A 23,387-nucleotide genomic window follows, 5' to 3' on the forward strand; every position below is an offset into this window, starting at 1 on the left:
GAGGTAGAACAGGGGCATCTTTCTTGTTTATCATGTTCATCTTTCTTAACAATTGCTGAACTCTGGAACGTACTTCCTAATATCAGAGCTATTTTGAAATATGAATGAGTAACCCAGAAAGTCAACTTTTAAAAATAGTAGGGTCTAAGATAGGATACACTGAAGCAGAGGGCTAACTTGGGGGTTGGTGTTTTCTTTTGCCGCTGTTGGCAGCATGTCGAAAACAAATTCAAAAGCCTTAAATTGATGTCTTTTATTTGATGTATGACTTTCCCCACATCTTATCCCTTAGCTTGTCTGCTTCTGTTACCATCCGTGTTTTACAGAGTATCTTCATAAAACAAACATAGAATTGAGGGAACTATTGCAGATAGATGTTTCCCCCGCTCCTCCTTCTACCCTGGGCAGGAGATTAGAGGACTGTTCACTGGAGTAAGAGAATGGGTCCAGAGAAAGCCTGAGACACTTAACATCTGGGAGCCCCCAACGAGAAAGTTGACTTTCTCCCCGGTGTTCAGATGGAGATGCCTCTGTGAGGTACCTCCCACCTTTGTCCACAGAACTTCCAGTCTCCTTTCACATCAGGTAGTTAAGGATCAACAAAGAGAGTAACACAAGCAATAGAACCAAAGGGACCGAGGAAACAAAAACAATGCAGGTATCAGAAGAAAATTTAAAATATAATGGATATCCTTCGAGAGATAGTAGGAAGTGCCCTAGAGATGGGAATATTATAAGAATAAGAACCATCTCTTAGGAATTAAAAATATGGTAACTGAAATCAATAAATTTAAATTGGAAGGGTGGAAGCTAAACTAGAATATTGCCCTAGAAAGTTAAAAAAAGAGACAGAAAATAGGCAAAAAAAGGAATAATTCTGCTTTGAAAGAGTGTTCGAGAAAGTATGTTAGTCTTGTTCAGATGTGGTTTTCAGTCTACCATGTTGATCCTGCCCTTGTTCTAAAAATTGTAGTAGAGAATGTCTACACAGCAGAATTAGAATAAATAGAATAAATTCTCAAACTCCTGAAACAAAGCTGTTTTCTCATCCTTCCTACCCAGGATTTCTTTTCTGTCATACCATTAGACATGTGATGCTTAATTCCTTCCTTAAAAAAGTAATCTATAATTTTCTCGTTGCACAGGTAATTTTGGTTTTTAATTTATTTGGTCATCATGATAGCGTCAACTAGTTCTGTTACTTAGATACAAAAATAGTGATTAAACCCAGTCGTATTTACATAGGGTTGTTGAACTCTCTGTTTATTTTTTCTACTCCTTTTCATGGGAACACAGAGTAATACTGAGATTTGCTCTAAACTAGAAAACTATCTGGTTTACCAGTTACTGCGGAAGCCTGCTGTTGAGATTAGCAAACAGTCTATCATTATGGCTTATTCTGTGCAAACTCTTTCCTCAAGATTGCTGAAGGAAGGCTTTTAATTGTCACTGTTGTTGTTTTACAGATAAAGCTCTGATGGCACCAAATCTCGATTCCTTCGGGCGAGATCGGGCACTGTATCAAGAGCATGCAAAACGTAGGATTGCAGAACGGGAGGCCAGGAGGTAATTCTCAAAATGCTTGCTGTTGGTTCGTTTGCAAAGGGAGGAGCCTCTTGTATCTGGTTTGGGAACTTGCTGTTTGTTATTTAGGACTCGTCGTAGACAAGCCAGAGAGCAGACCGGTAAGATGGCCGATCACCTCGAAGGCCTTTCCAGTGATGATGAAGAAACGTCCACAGATATTACGAACTTCAACCTGGAAAAAGGTTAGACATTTATTTGGAAATGACGTTTTATTGCCAGTTTGGTTTCTACTTCGGTGTGGTTTTTGCCACGAGATGATTTGAAGTTTTGTGGCCTCTGCGTTAGAATCAGCCGCTTTTTTCTTAATTGTAAAAATAGGCACCCGTTTTTATTAACCGAATATCATGATGAATTCTCAAAACTAGTGGTGACACCTTGCCTTGGAGTTTATTTAGTACTTGCATAATAAAACAATATTACTCTCCAGAATTGTAGAATTTTAAGTCACAAAAAAAAAAAAAAAAAAAAGTCAGATCCTAGGATAGCCCTAATGCAGCCTGTCCTGGAGAGGCAGAGCTGGGCAGTAGGACACTCAGCCCTGAAAGAAACTCCTGATTTGGGGAGTCCCGAATAATTTCAACCCAAGGGGAGTGGTTAGTATTGTTATGTGCCAGGCATTTCTAGAAGAATCTTCCTTTCCTGCCATTGGTTGTGGTTATTTGGAATTATGTTGGCTGCAGGCCATTTGGAATTTAGTTAGAGAAGCTTCTTTTTCTCCCACCTTTTTATAGTGAATATGTTTAAACATAGAGAAACTGGAAAGAATAGCACAGTGATCCCATGTGCGTATCACCCGGATTCAACAATTCTTACCAAACCAAGTTTGCCTTAATTCTTTGGGGGTGTGTGTGTGTGTGTGTGTGTGTGTGTGTGTGTGTGTGTTGCTGAATCATTTGAAAATAGCCTACACATCATGATACTTTCCTTTCAGCACTTCAGCATGTTTAACTGAAAATTCTTAATATTGTGTTTATTTAGCAGCAGCTCCCCCGAAATAAAACTCTTGGGACTGTTTTTGTGGGTGGTTGTGTCTTTTCCAAACTGGGAACCACACCAGATTTCATGCCCTGCATTTGGTTGTTCCATTTTTTTCCCTAGGATTAATGAATGTCCATGAGTACCTTACACATATACACTCCCCTGTTACTTGTTTAAGACATTAAGTTTTTGAAGAGACCAGGTCACTTACCTTGCAGAATTTCCAACATTTTGTTTCCTCATGGATTAATTTGTTTTTCGATTCACCGAATTTCTATGTAAACTGGCATTTAGGTCTGAAGACTTGATTAGATTCAGGTTAAGCTTTTGTTTTGGCAAGAATACTTCATACAGGATGCTGCTGCGTATTGCAGAATATGAGATGACAGATGTTAGATTGTCCGGCTATTAGTGATGTTAAGATCCATCTTGAGAATTAGGTTGTCACAGTTCAGTCTCACCATTAAAAGATTCCCCTTTCCCAAGTCTTCAGCAGCATCACATCACTTTCCACCTAAAGATCTAGCATCCATTTTGATACTTGTCCATGTCAGTTCTCACAGTCACCCACAGGCCTTGAAAGAAGTGAAAATGATCGTTCACTGATTGTGATGCACTTCTGATATTTGTACGGTGATTGTGGACTGAAGAGCTTGGAGCAGTTTGCACTTCCCGCAGTTACTCACGGTTAATCTACTGTAGTAACTGAAATGGGGGTTGACTCGTTGGGGGACTGGTGGTATTTAACTAAACTCTAGGAACAGGAAATGGTACATCTGGGAACTGCAAAGCTAAGACTGCCCGCACTCTGGTTTGCAGAACAGACATTCGAAAACCTAAACTTGCGTTCCTCCCTTTTGTTAAATTCCAATTACTAATGATTCCTCTGTTAATGAGCCTGACTGATACTCAGGCTACAAAGAAAATGTGGAAAATACTGAACTCTGAGTTTCCTACCACATTGTAAGTTACGGCTCTCTCTGGGGTTTTTGTTTGTTGTTATTGTTGTCTTTAGATCGCATTTCGAAAGAGTCCAGCAAGGTTTTTGAAGACGTCCTTGAAAGTTTCTATTCAATCGACTGCATTAAATCCCAATTTGAAGCATGGCGTTCAAAATACTATCTGTCCTATAAGGATGCTTATATCGGCCTTTGTTTGCCAAAGCTGTTCAACCCCCTCATACGGCTGCAGCTTCTCACTTGGACTCCTCTTGAGGTGAGTGGCTTGTGTCACTGTTAGAAAACAATATAACACCATGCCTGGGTAATTTTAATCTCAAAGCTAGAGATGTAAGTTGCAGCAAAATACTTTTGAGGGGAGATAGGGCACAGGGCTATAATACAAATTCAGCTGGGTGTAGAGTCATGGTTTTTTATCTCTATTCCTTCTCAAGAGAGCTGTTTATTACTTTCAAGTTATATACAGTGCTTTTCTTGGTCAGCTAAAGTTGCATGTAGTGATACTGGGATGTGAACGTGAATGAACACTAAGAATTTGGTCCTTTGATCCTAGAAAAACTTAGAACCTCGTGGGAAAGATTAGTGAGGAGGGTGTGAAATGACCTGAACTAAGTTGGGTGGTAATGGAAAATTGGGAGGATAAGACAAACCGATACGTTTAGGAGGTGGAATCAGTAGGACCTGTCGGCCTGGGATGTACGTAAGGGAGGAGACGAGAAGTGCCTATCTGTGTTCAGTGGTCCTGTTTAAGAAAGAGTTTTGGAAGTTCCCAGCATGGGGACGGAGGCATGGCATGAATGAGATTGGCTGGGTTGAATGTGTCAACAACTGTAGGGAAAAGAGGGCTGAGGTTGACACCCTGGAAACTGAAAAAACTGTGAGCTCTGGGAACCATTCAGCCGCCAGCTCCCGGTCGCTCTTCGCCGGACCTTGTGGAGTTTCACCCTGTGCACGTGTGCCTTGGTATACAGCAAAGGCTCAAGGGGACTTGTGTGCGCTCTGGAGTTCTTTTTCTGGGTAGCTCCCTCCTCCACCCCATAGCTTCTGGCCGTCTCCGCCTCCCTGAACTCTAGTTCCTGCCTCCGCAACTGAGCAAGACTGCTCTGCACCCCCCACCAGGGGCTCACTCGTTTGATTCTGTTTTCAGGGGTCACGGTCCTGTACTGCCTGTGGTCCAGTGTCTGAAAATAGATGTTTCATAGATTTTGTTCAGTTTTTAGTTGTTGATGACTGAAGCTTAAATCCTTTTCCTATTGTTCTTATCATGGCTAGAAGCAGAAACAGCAACTGTTTTAAGTGTTTAGCTTTTTTTTTTTTTTTTTTTTTTTAATTTTTTTTTTTTTTCAACGTTTTTTATTTATTTTTGGGACAGAGAGAGACAGAGCATGAACGGGGGAGGGGCAGAGAGAGAGGGAGACACAGAATCGGAAACAGGCTCCAGGCTCCGAGCCATCAGCCCAGAGCCCGACGCGGGGCTCGAACTCACAGACCGCGAGATCGTGACCTGGCCGAAGTCGGACGCTCAACCGACTGCGCCACCCAGGCGCCCCATGTGTTTAGCTTTTTAATATTGTTTTTTTCTAGGCAAAATGTCGTGACTTTGAAAACATGCTGTGGTTTGAATCTTTGCTGTTTTATGGTTGTGAAGAACGAGAGCAAGAGAAAGATGATGTAGATGTTGCACTGTTGCCTACAATTGTGGAAAAGGTGATTCTTCCTAAACTAACAGGTAGGGATATCTCAATTGAACATTTAAACACATTGGGTTTTCAAATCTGTCTTGAAGAATTTTAACCAGAGTGTGTTTCCTCGTAGAAGTAATAATTACAAATGATAAAATAACCACCTGGCCCAGAGAAGGCTAAAGGGTGGATGTCTCTTAACCGAGTAGTTGAAGACCACTTTGGGGTAGGCCTGGCGTTGGAGGCAGTAATGGATTCATAGATGAATTTTAGAGAAGCAAAATGAAGCAAACCTGAATACATAGTCTGAGGGCAGGGAATGGGTTGTATTTTCCTGGGAGCAACTTCATTACTTCTATCAATTTCTCAAAAAAAGATTAGGAATCATTGGTATGGGAACCTATTTAAAATATTAAAAATAAGATTCAAGTTTGGTTAGGAATTCTTGATGCTCGGACATCTAGGATTTAGAAGTCCTCCCCTTTATTATTACCGAGCAGCAGAAAATAGAATGAATCTATGCCCTCCCCACATGTGCCTAATCTTCAGGGTTCCCACAGTTAAGAGGACAAAGAAGACTGGGGCTTATTATACTCTAGAGAGAGAAAAAATAAATCAGGGTTGGCGTTTGTAAGTTGAAGACTGCTTGACAGCAGATTTAAGTCGGCTGCAATCTACTTCTGTATCTCAACACCTTACTTTTCTCTTAATAGTAATAGCTGAAAATATGTGGGACCCTTTTTCTACAACACAGACTTCAAGAATGGTTGGGATTACATTAAAATTAATAAACGGATATCCTTCAGTAGTGAATGCAGAAAACAAAAATACACAGGTAATTTAATTCTTTATTATCAGTGGAAGGTTTTTTTCTCCCCTCTCCTTTCAAAAATGAGCAAGAGTTGAGGGAGTGAGTGGTTATGTTCTAAGCCTTGCCAGAAAATCTGATTCCCTCAGGCCATCTGGTCCTTTATGGCCTGAAATGTACAAAATTTGAGATCACAGTTTGTAGCTTTTAAATCCCTCTGGCAAGGTGATGTCATTAGTCCAGGTAGCTTCCCACCTGTGCTCTTCTCTGCTGCTCCTCACTGCCCCACCCCCCACTAATCAAAAAAACTGCATTTTTATGGAAAAAGAAAAATGTAAAACTATTAGGACGGGTAACAGTTGATGATTAAAATGCTAAAACATTGAGCAGTGTATAAAACCACAAGGTTTTATAGTAGTTTATATAACTAGTTTCCGAACTTCAGATTGCCGCCATCCCTCTGGACATTCTTAGGTGCTATTTAGACACGGAAAAGGTGCTCTTTATCTTGTTTTCACTGACTTCATTTTGAGAAGAACCAGATTACGTGTCTGATCTTAAATCTGAGTAATATGGTAGACTTGAAGGGTTTGTAGATTTCTAAGTGGCTTCGTTGCTTGGTAGTAGAGGGATAAATGAAGAGTAGGGAGTATTAAAGACCTTAACGCTTGCAGGGAGAAGGGAGAAAATTGGAGAAGACGGTTTACTCGAAATTGAATACTTGATGCTATGATTTAGAATATGGCTTGTTTTGGGGCGCCTGGGTGGCGCAGTCGGTTAAGCGTCCGACTTCAGCCAGGTCACGATCTCGCGGTCCGTGAGTTCGAGCCCTGCGTCAGGCTCTGGGCTGATGGCTCGGAGCCTGGAGCCTGTTTCCGATTCTGTGTCTCCCTCTCTCTCTGCCCCTCCCCCGTTCATGCTCTGTCTCTCTCTGTCCCAAAAACAAATAAAAAACGTTGAAAAAAAAATTTTTAGAATATGGCTTGTTTTTATTTCTTAAAATTTAACTTTTATCATAACCCTTCTTAAAATGTGTGATCTGCTTTTAATTCTTTAGGTATACCTAAAAGCACTTTTACTAAGAATGAGGAGAACTTTAGATGATGATGTATTCATGCCCTTATATCCCAAAAAGTAAGTAACTCTTAACATTAAGGGTGATGATAATATTGGGGGTGCCTGGCTGGCTAGTGACTAGAGTGTGTGACTCTTAATCTCAGGGTCCTCAGTTTAAGCCCCACGTTGGGCAGGGAGCCTACTTTAAAAACAAAAAAGTTTTAAAAAGATGATCTTCTCCGTTATCTTCAGAGAAGGTTTCTTAAATTCTACAAAAACTAAAGGTAGCTTGAAATATAAACTTTACCTGTTTGGTGTAAATCTGCAGCCTAAAGACACTAGCTCAGTGGAGAAATTGTTCCTTTAAGCAGAATAAAGCAAGTAATGCTTTTTGTTCTCCCTTTCTGCCTCAAAATATATTTCCATTTTCTTTTAAACCATCTTCTGGAATAGTTAGTTGGAAATTTGAAAAGTTAATTCTTTTGTTCACCTATTTTACTTGTAGAAATCTTTTCTAGGAATCAGATAGCACTTACAATATGTTTGCTCATGTTTCTTTTTTCATAGTGTCTTGGAAAATAAAAATTCTGGGCCTTATTTGTTTTTTCAACGACAGTTTTGGTCTTCAGTTAAGGTATGTGTCTCTGGGCTCTCCAGAAGACTTCAGATTTTGTTTGACGCCTATACTTTGAAAAGTAATTTGGTATTTGATTAAGTAACTCTGTGGACTTAGATCGATGTCTATATCCAAACTCCATTTTAAATTAGTTTTGTTCCAAAAGTTTATTCGGGTTTGATGTTTCCACACGAGAAGATGCATTCTGAGTTCGAAAGCAAGGTCCAAGCCAGCCAGCAAACTGCCTTGCTAAACCACAGTTAATTTATTCAGCAAGGAGAACACCAGTTACTTTTCTGAGTTGGGAAAAATAGCACTGAATGTGCTAGAAGTGGAGGCTCGTGGAGCTTTTGTAATCTAGCACAGTTGGTGGTAGACAAGTATTATCTCAGGTGCGATGAATCGTGAAAGGAGAAATTCAAGGAAGTAAGGGAGCATATGACAAGAGGCATAGAAACCTTGACTAGTGAGTCACAGAAGATCCTCCACCACCACTCTGAGGAAGTGGTATTTAGGTGATAGGAGTTGGCACTGAGATGAGAGACAGCAGCACACACTGGGAAAACTGAGACAAGTCCAAGAGGGCTGGACTTAGGGAGGAGATGAGCTGTCCGGATGATACAGGCACTGTCATTTACATATAGACATGTATTCACCACCCAGATCAAGATGCGTAACACTTCTGCCATCTCCCCGAATCTCCCATGCCCCTTTGTAGTTGACACCATCCCTGCACCATGGCGACCCCTTCCTTTTTCTTGTCCTATGGTTGTCTTTGTAAGGGTGTCTTATGAATAGAATCATTTATGGAATACTTTTGAGTCTGGCTTCATTCACTTAACAATGCATTTGAAATTTCTCAGTGTTGTCATGTGTTATTGGCAGATTATTTCTTTTTTTTACCAAGTAGTAGTCCTTTGTAAGGTGAATATGCCACAGGTTGCTGTATTTTTTTTTTAAGTTTATTAATCTGTTTTGAGAGAGAGAGAGAGAGAGAGTGTGGGAGGGGCAGAGAGGGAGAGAGAGAGAGGCCCAAGCAGGCCCTGCACTGTCAGCGCAGAGCCCGATGTAGGGCTCGAACCCACAAGCCGTGCGATCGTGACCTGAACCAAAACCCAAGAATTGGATGCTTAACTGACTGAATCACTCAGGAGTCCCACTGTATTTTTTTAAATCCATTCCCCAGTTGAGGAATACTGGATTGTTTCTGGTTTGGAGTGATTATGAATAAAGCTGTAAGCATTCGCATACAGGTTTTTTCTGGATATGTAAGTTTACGTTTCGCTTGGGTAAATACCTAGGCAAAGCAGTTTTTTCAGATCAGCGATACGTTAACGTTACCCAGTTACCCCTCACTCTCACCACAGACCGTGTCAGTTTTGGGTTGTTTTTCTTTGAAGTCATTCTACAAGATGTATAGTGGTGTCCTTTTAATAGTTTTAATTTGTATTTCTCTAATGCCCGATGGTGTTGAGCAGATTTTCATGTGTTTATTTGCCATTCGTGTGTGTTCTGTGGTGAAGCCTCTGTTCAAGTCTTTTGCTCATTTTTAAAAAAATGTCTTACTCAGCTTTGAGTTCTGTATTCTGGATACAAATTCTTTATCAGGTGCATGATTTGCAAAGAGTTTTTCTTTCCTAGCATGTGGTTTGTCTTCATTCTCTTAGCAGTTTTTCAAAGTACAGAAATTCTGTTTTGATTAAGTCCGGGTTATGACCGTTTCCTGAGTGGGTTGTGCTTTGGGTGTCATATCTAAGAGATGTTCACCTAACACAGGACTACAAAGTTTTTCTCCTATTCTTTTCATCTAGGTTGTTCTTAGATTCGGGATTTACATTTAAGCCTCCGATCCCTTTTGAGTTAATTTTTATATAGGATGTGGGGCCTGGATTGAAGTTTGTTTGTTCTAGAACTGTTGGTTTGAAAAGGCTTTTCAAAGGCTTCTTCTTTTTTAAATTAAAAAAAATTATTTTAATTCCAGTATAATTAAATACAGCGTTATATTGGCTTCAGGTGTGCAATATAGTGGCTCAGCAATTCTGTATGTTCCTCAGTGCTCACTCACCATGATACATGCACTCCTTAATCCCCACCCCTCCACCTCCCCTCCGGTAACCATCACTCTGTTCTCTGTAGTTGAGTCTGTTTCTTGGTTTGTCTCTGTCTCTCCGTTGTTTTTGTTTTTGTTTTTGTTTTTTTTCCCTTTGCTTGTTGGTTTCTTAAATTCCATTTATGAGTGAAATCATAGGTATTTGTCTTTCTCAGGCTGATTTCTCTCGCTTAGCATCATATTCTCTAGCTCTATCCATGTTGTTGCAAATGGCAAGATTTCATCCTTTTTTATGGCTGGATAATGCTCCATCGTGTATACACACATCTTCTTTATCCGCTCATCCATCAGTGGACACTTGGGCTGCTTCCATAATTCGGCTATTATAAATAATGCTAAGGTTGTCCATTCTTTATTGAATTGCTTGTGTACCTTTGTTGAAAATTAGTGTGGGTCATGGAAGGGTTTTTAGCAGGGAAGTGACATGGACAGATTGCCATTTTTAAGTTGCTTTGGCTGTTGTGTGGCTAATGGTCAAAGCTGGGAAGAATAGTACTAATGAAAGTTTATCGTGTATGTACCACGTACGGAGCACTGTGCTACGTCCTGTATCGTTTATCTTGTCGATTCCTCACAACAGCCTGTGAGCTATTGTTTCCACTCCACTGATGGGACAGTTAGGCCCAGAATAACCTTCCCAGGATCATTCCTTTGTTCACTGTAGAAATGGGGTCTAACTCAGGCCAGTCGGACTGATGAGCAGCTCTTCTCAACCGGGTTCTGTGAAACAGTCACTAAAACCCTGAGTCCTCTATTGTGCTAGATAGTCCTCTATTGTGCATGATTCTAGAATGGTATGTACCATCCTTGGGAAAATTAAGTAAGGGGTCACTCAAATCATTTTCTGTAGGTTTTAGTTCTCTCACAGAACCCTGCTTGAGAAAGACTACTCCAGAGCATATGCTCATAATCACTTGAGTAACTGCAGGGTCCAGAAAGAGACTATGGCAGCTTAGACTGGGGGGTAGCAACAGGAATTGAGAGAAACGGGCAGAATGGATGGAGGTGAGGTCAGACAACTTGAGGGAGAGGGGAATAATGACATCCAAGCTCCTGGCCTGATCAGGTGGTTGGATAATGTTAACATTTATAGAGATGAGAAATATTGAGAAACTTGGAAATTTTTATGGTGGGATGGGCTGGGGACTCCCATTTTATAATAATGCATTCTGTCCTTTTTGAGGATGGTTGTGGGACTCACTTAAGCATGATTTTGAATGGAGGACATTTATCTAAGAATCGGTACTTGCCCAGTAGTACTTTCTATTATGATGGAAGATGTTCTGTTTTTGCACCGTCCTGTACAGTAGCCACTAGCTCCATGTGGCTATTTACATTATAATTCGCTAATTTTAATTAAAGCTTAAGATTCAGATCTTCAGTCATTCGGGGCAATATTCGGACCCTTTAAAACTGTTTATTAGTGCTTTGGCAAGACACGGTCCACTGTATTTCATAAGGTGTGTTTTACTCTAGTTTCTTTGACTTAATTTAGTTGCTTAACTCCTCAATAGTTTCTCTTCTTGTAAAAAAAAAAAAAGATCCAGACTTAACAGAAACAGAGATCTAATTTGTGATTGCCGAAGTGAGGAGTCCAGGTTGGGGGGATTAGGTGAAAGGGGTCAAAAAGTACAGACTTCTAATTATACGATAAAATAATTCTGTGTACGTAATGTACAACATGGTGACTACAGTTAATAATGTGTTGTATATTTGAAAGTTGCTAAGGGAGTAAATCTTAAAAGTTCTCATCACAAGGGGGGCGGTGCCTAGGTGGCTCAGTCAGTTGAGCATCTGACTTCAGCTCAGGTCATGATCTCACAGTTGATGAGTTCGAGCCCCGGGTCGGGCTCTGTGCTGACAGCTCGGAGCCTGGAGTCTGTTTCTGATTCTGTGTCTCCCTCTGTCTCTGCCTCTCCCCTGCTCAGGCTCTGTCTCAAAAATAAAGATACACATTTTTTAAAAAAAATTTTTTTAAGTTCTCATCACATGGGAAAAAATTAACAATTAGGTGAAAGATACTACTGTGGTAATTATTTTACAATACAGTATATACTTCTGTGAAATCATTATGTTGTACACCTCATGCAATGTTATGTGTCAGTTATATTTTGATCTGGAGGAAAATAATTTTTTTTTCTCTCTTTCTAGCTATTAGGGAATTTTCTTCAGTGGTACGGCATTTTCTCGAATAAAACTCTTCAGGAGTTATCAATAGATGGTTTATTAAATAGATACATTCTCATGGCTTTTCAGAATTCAGAATATGGAGATGACAGCATCAAAAAAGCCCAAAATGTGAGTTAAATGACACACATTGTAGTTTTTAAAGCATATAAATGAGAATGAATTAAGTTTCCTTTGTTTGAAGAGAGATTTTAGAATTTTAAGCAAACCCCTTTGATTATTGAACTTGGTGTAATGTTGACAGTCAGTCTGCCTCCCAGTAGTTCTGAACCCCCTTAACATTTTTTACATAAAAATGTGTATAGTTATGTTTGTATTTATTCTTCTTTCCATCTATTATGTCATTTTGTAGGTGTTAATAAAAGTTGTAATTTCAGGATAATTAATTTTTAACGGTTGGGTGAATGTTGTTTTGAATGTTATTAAAGAAACGGGCTCTCTGGTTTAAGAAATCATTTTAATATTTTTTCTGCTTTATATGTGGGGGTTACACAATTTCATTTATTTATTTTTTAAAGATTTTTTTTTAATGTTTTTATTTTTGAGGGAGAGAGCACCAGTGGGGGAGGGGCAGAGGGAGAGGGGGACAGAGGATCCAAAGGGAGCTCCCTTCACACTGACAGCAGTGAGCCTGATGCGGGGCTCAAACTTACAAACCCTGAGGTCAACACCTGAGCCGAAGTCGGACGCTCAACTGACTGAGCCACCCACATGCCCTTAAAGATTTTATTTTTTTAAGTAATCTCTACACCCAGCGAATGTGGGGCTCAAACTTAACCACCCCAAGATCAAGAGTTGTATGCTGTATTGACTGAGCCAGCCAGGTACCTCCAATGGGATCTTTTTAAAAAATACTTTTTGAAGCAATTCAAAAGTTAAAATTGAAAGTGCAATACAAAGTTTTTTCCCTCAACTATGTCACAGTCAGTTTGTGACATGATAGCCACCTGTCCCAAATATTTTTATGTCCGTTTCCTATAGACAGGGATGTTCTTATACATAATTACAGTGTCACTGTCAACATCTTTTATCTGTTACTGTCACCTAATCTTTGAGACCCTTCAGGTTTTGTCAGTTATGTCCGAAGTATCACATCACCGGCAAAAGAAATTCCCAGATCATCCTTGGCATTTAATTATCATGTCTTCCTTAGTCTCCTTTAATCTGGAAGAGTTCTTGATTTTCCTTGGCCTTTATAAAGCCTCGACACTTTTAAAGATGATGTGCCAGTTATTTTGCAGAGTGACCCTCAGTTTGGCTTTGTTTGATATTCTCTGATGATTGGATTCAAATTCCGCATTTTTGGCAGAAGCTTTCCCAGACTTCATTAGAGCCCCTTGTTGACGTCTGTGACCTTATAGCATGTCGTCTCATTTTCAGGGAGCATTTTCTTGCTTTCTGGCACTTGCTGTTCCAGGCTCATGTTCTCCTTGCTTAGTGCCAGCTCTGGAATCACTCATTTTTCCAAGCATCGCTGGGTTCCTTAGTGGGGAACCTTCTCTACCCACTCGGACTGAATTCTGCTAGTACACTACCCTCTCCCCTATGGGGATCAGCCTCACCTTGCTTGAGTTTAGTACTGACACTGCCCTGTTCACCTTGCTTAGGCTCTTGCCCTAAGCTGCCCCCGCCCCCCAGCCTCTGGTACGATGCAGTCTGGACCCCACTCTGGGCCAGCATGGACGCCTGCTCACCGAGTCGTTCCGGATGGGGAGGCTTACGATATGATGTTTATGCCACACATGTTGTTATATCAAAAGCTGCTGATAAAAGGACAGTTCAGTTCACTTAGGGATTCTTGGAAGACAGGAAGGTGAAGCAATTGTGTTGTCAATATTATGTCCCTAATTAAATACTGGAGGTTATTTATCGTTTTTGAGTACCAATCTGTTGAAGCTAAAAATACAGATATATTCAGGTGTGTTTGGATAGCTGATGTGGGAAGTCGGGTTTAAGAGGATATCCCTTGTCAAGTGATTAGCTGTATGTAGTGCAGCAGCCTGCCTGCTACTTACGTACATTATACCCGTTGTCTGGGATCAGCTTTTGGACACTTTATTTTGTTCTGTTTCATTTTACATCTTTCTTCTTCATAGGTAATCAATTGTTTCCCCAAGCAGTGGTTCATGAATCTGAAAGGAGAAAGAACTATCTCTCAGTTAGAAAACTTCTGTCGATACCTTGTGCACTTAGCAGACACAATCTACAGAAACAGTATCGGATGTTCTGATGTGGAAAAAAGAAATGCAAGGTAATTTTTTGCGATTGTTGAATGAAATGGTGACCTAGAGTCTTTAGTTTTTGTCACATTTATTATGAAAATGTCTTAGAGTCACATTTGTATTTTACTTTAAATTGTGTACACTGATGTTGTATTGGCAAACCTACCAAAAACACATCATTTTCCATTTTTGTGTTTCACCTAAGCTTTTTTCAGTATGTTATTTATGACAGTAAGTAGCATCCCTAAGGAGATTGAATGTTTTCTCTGCCTCTTCCCTTGAAGAATTGGGGAGATTTCAGGCTGTTGGAATGTCCTGGATCTTAATCTCTGGGGGTTCGTTATATAGATGTAAACCCTCAAAAAGCCAGTCACTGAAACTTAAAGTGTATTAAAGATGATATGCCAATTTGGGGACATTTGTGTTCTGTGTTGAGTTTTTTGGTATCCATATCATAGACTGAAGGTCATCCCTCATGATTTTGGGGGAGCGGCTTGTACATATTTTTTGTCAGGGGTTGCAAAGAAGGAGTGAATAAATGAACCATTGTACCTTTTTGGGGACCTTGTCTTGGATGTTCCTGTAATTTTGGGACAAATCTCTAGCATAAAAAGTAAGAATAACAAGTAAATTTGAAAGAATTTAAAAAAAAAATTTTTTTATTTTTTATTTTTTATTTATTTTTGAGACAGAGAGAGACAAAGCATGAGCAGGGGAGGGGCAGAGAGAGAGGGAGACACAGAATCTGAAGCAGGCTCCCGGCTCTGAGCTGTCAGCACAGAGCCCGACACGGGGCTCGAACTCACAGACTGTGAGATCATGACCTGGGCTGAAGTCGAACACTCAACCGACTGAGCCACCCAGGCACCCCTGAAAGAATTTTTTTTAAAGTTTCATAAATTCTTCCAAATGTCACAGTTTTCATTTTCAGAATACATACCATTAGTCATATCGCTGTAACAAAACGTTTTTTCTCTTCCTTCATTTCCCTTCCATGGAAAAGAACCTTATTTTCTTAAAAGAAAATTTGCTATCTCTTACAATAAGATTAAAAAACCAAGTAGGCAGTAAAGGTTTTAGTGGTAAACTTCTTTCAGCAGGTGATTTTGATTTATATTTTAATTTCATCTTTGGTGTTGTTATTTCTTGGCACTAATATTTCTTCCCAGTGTTTTTTTTCTAGATAAGTCCTATTCACTTTTTAAACTTTGATGTGTGTATACTTAACAGTGTTTTGGGGCGCCTGGGTGGTTGGCTCAGTCAGTTAAGCGTCTGACTGTTGATCTTGGCTCGGGTCATGATCTCAGGGTTCCTGAGATTGAGCCCTGCATGGGCTCTCCCTCTCTCTCTCTCTGCCCCTCCCCTGGGCACACGTGCATTCTCTCTCCCTCTCTCTCTCAAAATAAATAAAAACATTTTTAAAAAATAGTCTTTTTTGTTAGGAAGTTAAATATCAACAAACGGTGTTTATTTTTCTACAGAAAAGAACTTCAACAGCTATTGTAAGCACTTGCTGTGTGCCACACACTGTAAAATAAGTTCCATGTGGGTTACAAAGTTTTACAGATTATAATCCTTCCCTAAAAAGTGCTTGCTACAATTTGCAGAGGAAAAGAGACAGCTAATGTCACATTGTGTGCTGTTTCTCACACTTGGTTCAAATAAGTGGTCATTCTGAAAGTGGTTCCTGAATCGCAGCATCAGCCTCACCTGGGAGCTTTGTTAGAAATGCGAATTCTCAGGCCCCACCCCAGACCTACTGAGTCAGAATTCTGGGTAGGGGGCCTAGGGATCTGGGTTTCAGCAACCCTCTAGGTAACTTAGATGTATGCTAAAATTTGAGGGCTACACAGAATGACTGCTGGCCAGGGTGATAGAGGAAGCCAGTTTACTGCTTTCTTAGTGAATTTTGGTAGAGTAGAGATTATGCTGGGTTGGTGGATGGATGGGGGATGAAGACACAAATATGATTTGTGTTGCAGATATGATCTTGAAAGAGCTCGGTCCCTGGTTTGGGCGGGAAAGGGCGGCAGGGCTCTGAAAGTAGTTTGGCAGCAGATCGCTTTCTTTCCTTTCTAGCTGTGAATGATAGAATTGATCTGAGTGAAATTTGGGGGTGTTTTTGTTTTAGAAAGTGGATCCTTGATCTCTGGGCTAGTCCTTTAAACTATACAATCTTTGCTTTTATATGGACAATTTTTTTTATATGCCGTAGTTTGCTTATTTCTGTCTTCTTTAAAAATGTGTGCTTGAAAAAATGGATTGCAAACCTCAAAAATGGTCATAAAGTCAATAACAAATTCTCCTTCGAAGGCTTTTGTACTAATTAATGAGATGTTGCTGCATTTTTTTTTTCTTTTTTAGGGAAAACATAAAACAGATAGTAAAACTCCTTGCAAGTGTTCGCGCTCTGGATCATGCTATGTCTGTTGCAAGTGACCACAATGTGAAAGAATTTAAGTCTTTGATTGAAGGAAAATAGATCTGTGAGACTAAAAAAGCCTGTTTGCTTTAATACCATTCCCAGTGTATAAATGTTGTATATATGTAAAGTTTCTTAAACTGTAAAATATTGATTCTTGTTTTAATACAAAGAACATTATTAATATTCAAGACTGTGTCCTTAAATGTAATTTCTTTGGAATGGAAGGAATTCACATTATTTCTAGGAAAGCCTGTTAATGTTTTCCTTACTGCCTGTCATACTTGGTTTACAGAAATATTTTATATGGTTATTCAAATTAACCTCTCAGTTAATTGTTCTCTGTAAACGATGTGTGCAGTGTAAATTGTGTAATTATGCATATATATATTTATACCATCGTGGAGTTACTTTCACACTGGAAATTTGTGGTGTTTTTCTACAGAGTAAGCCTTTTAACAACAGATTATTACTCAGTAGCAAGTTGTCTTAGGGAATTACTACCCTGTTGCAACAAAAGGGCTGGCAAGTGACTAAGTGTTCGTCACCTTTTGGTTAGCAGTTGCTATCACTGTAGCTTTGCTGCCTTAAAATTGAGAGTGGAGTGTGGACTTAGTCATTGGGTGAATGGAAACTTTCTTCCTTGAATCAGCATTACAGTCTAATGAGGGTTTCATATGAACTCTGAATAATATATGCAACATAGGTTTTTGAAAAGAACACACAGAAGTTTAACTTTGGGAAATAATAGCCCCACAAACCTAACTGCATGGTTTTGGGCTGAGTGTCCTGTCTCATTCATGAGTCTACCCCCCTGACCAGCTTACAAAAATACATGCATTTGAATTTTCATAGTCTGTCATTTTATTTAAAATCCCACATATGTGAGTTATATATGCAATAAAGAATACGCCTTGCTGACGAGCTACACCCAGGCAATTTAAGATCCTTGGTCTTCTATAATGTTTATACCACATTGTAAATACTCAGAGAACTTGTTTTAAAGTTTATGCTTTCTGATTCTGTGATTTTCAAGAGGAACTTTTTGGAAATTAAGGACTATTGTTTGATAACTATATATGTAATTAAGCTTTAGCCAAGCATTAAATTAATTTTTAAATAGATCCTTTGTTGTATTTTGCTGGTGACTAATTTTAGTTAGAACATTTCATAGGACTCTGATACGGTGAGACTCTTAGCATGTGTGCTCTTGGTCAGGTCAAATAATTAGAATAGAAAACATGCACTTCAGTTTTATCTTTTTTTTTTTTTTTTTTAACTTTTTTAGAGCTTGTTTATTTTTGAGAGAAAGAGAGCGTGAGTGGGAGAGGGGCAGAGAAAGAGGGAGACACAGAATCGGAAGCAGGCTCCAGGCTCTGAGCTATCAGCACAGAGCCCAATGCGGCACTCAGACTCACGAGCTGGGAGATGATGACCTGAGCCAAAGTCAGACGCCCAACAGACTGAGCCACCCAGGCACCCCTGTCAGTTTTATCTTTATTGTAGGAACATTACTTATCCCTGCATACTCATTCTGTTCCACAATAGTGGCCTTCTAAACAGAATTGAAATGAGAAAACATTAATTCTAAGTAGAATTGAAATGAGAATTTCAATGGAATCAAACATACAAACATGTACACACATGACCTGCACATCATTTGTGCCTTAAATTTGTGTTTCCAAACCCATTCGACTGATGGCTTTTCCTGTGTCTACTTGTAAGGACTCCTGCAGTCAGCTTTGAGACTTGTTATCCTCTGCAGCCCAGCAGGCTGTTTCGGTTTCAGGAATGGACTTGATTACCACACTGGGACCTTGACAGAAGGTGAACTTAACATAGACGTGTGCGTAAGGCAAGTGGCTCCCCTGTCTCAACCAGAAAAAAATTCTCCTGAAATGTCTAAAGGACATCCTTTCTTATGAAGGGAACTGGCAGAAGGTGAGTAGAGGGTGACATTTTAATAAAGCTAAGGGTTTGCTTTTTCAGTTTTTCCTTTTGGAGGAGTCTTCCGAAACAACTCTAGAATGCGTGAGAAAGCTTTTCCCGAAGGAAAGTTATTTTTATTGAGACCGTATAAACCCCAGTCATAAAGACTGATTGCTGCATTACACCAGTGCTGTTGGCCCCAACCCCCCATCCCGCTGTTGATGCTTGCATTCCTGCACACACCTGCACCTCTGCCCAAGGGCTTCCTCTGGGCCTGTGTGGCGGGCTGGAGTGTCCAGCAGCTGATGTCCCAGGGAACAGCCCTCGGGCAAAGAAGGGGGTGGAAAGAGAAATACCCAGTAGTTGGGGGCCTCTGGGGAGCAATTGCCGAGCTAGCAGTAGATGTACAAGAGATTATTGAGGGGGAGTGACAATAAGGGGGAAAGAAGAAGGGGATGGAGGAGGCCAGGGGAGACTGAGAACGGAGATCATGGCCTCTCAAGCAGAAATGGAAAGAATTAAAGTCTCAGATACAAGGCTGACCGGGCCTCCTCAACGCAGAGTCTCAGCTCTGAGGAGTTTCAGGTCTTCAGGAGCTGCCCTTCGTCTCACCGCCACTCTGGCTCACTGATGCCCAGGATCTCCTTGCGGGACATGGGAGGGGCATGATATCATGGCTACCAGGCCAACTTGTAATCTCTCAGGTATGTTCCATGTCATCCCCCAGAGGGCTTCAGTTGACCTGAGCCATTGTTGCCTGCGGTAATAATCCTATCACCCAGAACTGGCCCCAAACTACACAAGCCTCAGTGAGCACCTTTTCCTCATGAGACTAGACTAAAATGTAAAGCTCCCGAATTTCTTTAAAGCCAGCTTTATTGAGGTATGATTTTCTAAACAGTAAAGTCTACCCCCTTCAATTTAAGTGTATATAGTGCAGTGAGTTTTGATAAGTGCCTAATTTTGTTTTAAATGCTAATTTCTCTTGAAGTCATGAAATCCTAAAAAATGGCCAAATGTTGTAGAGCTCCAAAGTGCATTATGTAAGATGCTACTTCTGTCTGGTTACCAGAACTCCTCTCTGACATGGTGATACCCATATAGTAAAGGGACTTTTGCTATAACCACACTGTAACTGTAATCGCTGACTGTAACCACAATTTTGGTTTGTTGTTTCCAGTAAATGAAAATGAGAACAATAACTTCTACTTGTAGTAAGAATGAAGTATGACTGAATGTTTGGGAGACCTTCTGCTTTGGCAAGGCTGTCATTGTCCAAAATGCTTTGGAGACTGCCCTCCAAAATGGAAACTGTATGGATACCCGATTCAGTTGCTGAGAGTGGTTTCAGACTGCCTGGCAAAGGCAGACGGGCTAAAAATTGTTACCTGGAATTGGTTTTGATGTGCAATGTTGACTGGCCCCTGGCCTGCTTCTGGACCGTCAGGCCCCAGTAATTTATATTGGCTTTCTTCTAGGGCTGGGGCTTGGATGTTGACAATCATGCAGGTCACTGAGAATGCCCATATACAGTGGTCCTTAGTTTTGGGGCTCTTATTTAAAAAGATCTTCAGGTAAATACATTTTGTATCCTGTGCTTGATGATCCAAAACACATAGTGAAGGGTGAAAGGTCTGACAAATTCTGTGGAAGGCATCCTAAGCCACTCTACAAAACCACCTTGCCCGTGAAAGCTTACCTTTGCATGTAACCTTAGGTGTTGCAATTCCAGAGACACCTGTTGCTTAGGGACCAAGATCCAGGTTGACAGGTGACACCCTCTAGCTCCCATCTCAGTGAGGTCGGGCCTTGCTGTACTGCTCAGGTCCTTTGATTTCCATGAGAATCTTGTGTGTCATGAAAACAAACCCCTTCACTTGAGCTCCTTGGAGTCGGTCTGTTGTTTTGAAACGAAAACTTTTTGTCACACAAGTTTCTTGATGTGTGCATGAGCAGTTTTTCAGTCTTTGAAGTTTTTGTGTGATTTTATTTTCACAATGATTCTGCTCTCCAGCTGACTATATTTTCTACTTACAGGGTTTCTGTTTTGCCAAGTTAAAGTCTCCTTCTTCACTGATTGCCGTAAGCTCATGCACAGGAAACAGCTAATGCTATTTGGAACCTACTCTTGTGTTGCCCCTCAGGACCACTAGTTTGTCTTCAACAAGAAGCCACCCCTTTCTATATACTAATAGCTCTCTGCAGATCCTGATATAAAAGCTAGCTCTGGTGTACGTAACCTGAACAAGAGCCTGTTAAAGAGAACTGAATGAGGCTGTTCGTATTCCCCAAGTTTGCCAGTTGTTTTCTAGCATTTTGATAAAATTCAGGCTGTATGGAAAAGTAGGCCCTACTACTAATTCGTGTTAAGACATCTGTCAACACTTTTTTTAAAAATGGCATTGGGGCTGTTTGGCTGACCTCAGGTTCTCTCTTGATGGAAAGTCACTTAAGTCTTACATTAATTGTCTGTGGCTGTTGTAATAAGTGATCACAAACTGGGTAGTTTAAAACAATAGGGCTTTTCTCACAGTGCTGGAACCCGGAAGTACAAAATCAAGGTGGTGGCAGTGCATGTTCCAAAGGCTCTAGGGAAGAATCCTTCCTGCTCTCTCCCAGCTTCTGGGGGCTGCTGACATTCTTTGGCTAGTGGCCACCTTGCTCCCGTCTCTACTTCTGTCTTCATATTGCCTCTGTGTGTGTCTGGTTTCTCTCTGCCACTATAAGAACAGCTGTGATTGCATTTAGGGCCTGCCCAGAGAAAGCAAAATAATCTCAAGATCCTTAACTCAATCACAGCAGCAAAGACTTGTTTTCCCTATAAATTAACATTCACATGTCCCAGGGATTAGGATGTGCTATTTTTGAGCCTACCCACAGGCCTCATTGCTCATTTTGAAGGGTCAAGAAAGTGTCAGCACATCTCTGTGGGCCCTTAAGACCTCAGAAGTTTGTGTGTGCCACGTAACTTGTATTTTAAGTCAGTGCTCTCCCCTCCCAACCCCCACCGACGCTCTTCAAACCTGGTGAAAATTTGGCTATTTTCATGTGCTGTAACAAGCGTAAGTAGTAAGAGGGACAAGAAAAAGAAGGAATTACATTCTATAGAAGTCACTAGTAAAATGGCCTTTGAGTTTTCAAACCCTGGGCATGCTTATTCATGACTAAAATGATCCATTTTGAAAGGATTTGGAAAGGTTGTGGCCTTCTGACAGCTCTAGGAAGGAGTCCTGCTTATCTCTCCTGCCTCCACCCAGTTTATTTTGAAGAAAGAAATAGCAGTTCACACCCAGAACCAAGAAACTTTGACCTTACTCTCCTTAGTCCCAAATCAAAAGAAATCAGAAGTAGGCAGAACACCTGCTTCTAAAAGAGCCCGGTACCCACAATTCCCACTCTGAGAAGTAGGGGTGGGGGCGTGGGGGACTCTTCATTGCAGCCTCCCAGACAGGCATGATGGAAGTGAGCTTAGGTTTGGGGTGGGCAAGTTTGGTTTCTGGTCCCAACTCTACTTGAAACAGTAATTTTTTAACAACTTCTCTTTTCTGGATCTCAGCTGTCATAAAAAACAACTCCCAAGCAAAGTATTCAATAACATCAACATCTCTCCTGGAGCAAAATATCTTTCCATATGTTTTTCTGGTGCATACATCTGCCATGCCTTCAGGGCTAGAGAGGCATAACTGAATAGGCAAATAAAATTTCCATTCTCACCCACTCCCATCTACTTTTTTTCCGTCAAATGCAATCTCTAATTGAGATGGATTCTTCTGGAAAAAAAAGCAACCACAGTCTAGCAGTTTAAATTAGGTTTAATTCTGAGGCTGTTGTCAGTAACCACTACTAACATCAAAAACACCTTTTTCTAAGTAAATAGTACTAAATGAGAAATCCCCTCCAGTTCTCAGAACTAAATGTGTCTTTGCATCTCTCCTTCTAGAAAAGAAATGGCTTCTTTTTCTAACGAATTAGAGCTACTTTAGTATCCTGAAACCAGGGTGGGTCCAGCTTCTCTAAAATGGATGAAGAAATGTTAAATCAAGTCACATGACAGGGCCTGGAGGGGGAAATGACTTTGTGCAAGATAACAAGTTTAAATTCTGCTTTTGCTCCTAAAATAAAGGCAAGAAGGGGAAGAGGTAAAGAAAAAACAGAGGCAAGCAGAAACAGTTTCTCAGAGTTCTGGGTTCTTCAGGATTTCAATTCCTTTTGGCCCCGTCGGCTTTGACTTCATTTCCATATTTAGGTCTACTGAGTGGAAAGAAAATGAAACCTCCGTGGGAAACATTGATATTAGCCATATAGCGTGATTTGTTAAAAAATCAAAAAACGAAAGGGTTAGGACGCCGTCCGTTATTAAATTGCATGGTTGACGAAAGCTTTTCGCCATTCAGTGACAAACATAGTTGCCTGAGAACAGCCATGTTTCAACTCAGTCTTGAGGTCCTGGTTTGTGACATCCGAGTGTCCACCGTTTGCACAACTGAGCACTCTCCTACAGTGTTCCTGAGAGCTCTGGAACCTGAGAGCTCTGGAACACGCCAGAAGAAAAGGCAGCCGACAGAGTTGTTCAGAGTTGTTCCAAAGCGGGCATTAGTTTTTCTTCTGCTTATCCAGACGCTCAGATGGGAACAGAGCGCTGTTGGCGTGGAGACACCATGGACAGCTCTTCAGGCGCCGTCCGGTTGGCCCTCCTGCTGACAGTCCCGAGCCCTACCCGCCCCCCCCCCACCCCGGCCGTCAGGCCGGTGGGGGCGACAGGGGGTGGTCCTGACACTCATCTTGGGTACATCAATACCCGGTCCCCAAAGCTTTTCCCCCGAGTCCCTCC

The 23,387-nt window shown here is 40.8% G+C and overlaps 1 protein-coding gene across 1 annotated transcript in view; it reads left to right on the forward strand.

The window, feature by feature from the left end:
• Positions 1-17,751, forward strand: part of PAXBP1 (PAX3 and PAX7 binding protein 1) — a 34,916-nt gene extending 17,165 nt beyond the window's left edge. Inside the window, exons 9-18 of the mRNA XM_049627919.1 lie at positions 1,467-1,566; positions 1,654-1,769; positions 3,581-3,780; positions 5,109-5,253; positions 5,920-6,041; positions 7,072-7,148; positions 7,638-7,704; positions 11,948-12,094; positions 14,080-14,234; positions 16,570-17,751. Of these exons, the coding sequence (XP_049483876.1) occupies positions 1,467-1,566; positions 1,654-1,769; positions 3,581-3,780; positions 5,109-5,253; positions 5,920-6,041; positions 7,072-7,148; positions 7,638-7,704; positions 11,948-12,094; positions 14,080-14,234; positions 16,570-16,687 (1,247 nt within the window). The 3' untranslated portion in view covers positions 16,688-17,751. The remainder of the gene's footprint in view (positions 1-1,466; positions 1,567-1,653; positions 1,770-3,580; positions 3,781-5,108; positions 5,254-5,919; positions 6,042-7,071; positions 7,149-7,637; positions 7,705-11,947; positions 12,095-14,079; positions 14,235-16,569) is intronic.
• The last annotated feature ends 5,636 nt before the right edge of the window (positions 17,752-23,387 follow it).

This window comes from Panthera uncia, chromosome C2, assembly GCF_023721935.1.
Source record: "Panthera uncia isolate 11264 chromosome C2, Puncia_PCG_1.0, whole genome shotgun sequence".
Classification (NCBI taxonomy): domain Eukaryota; kingdom Metazoa; phylum Chordata; class Mammalia; order Carnivora; family Felidae; genus Panthera; species Panthera uncia.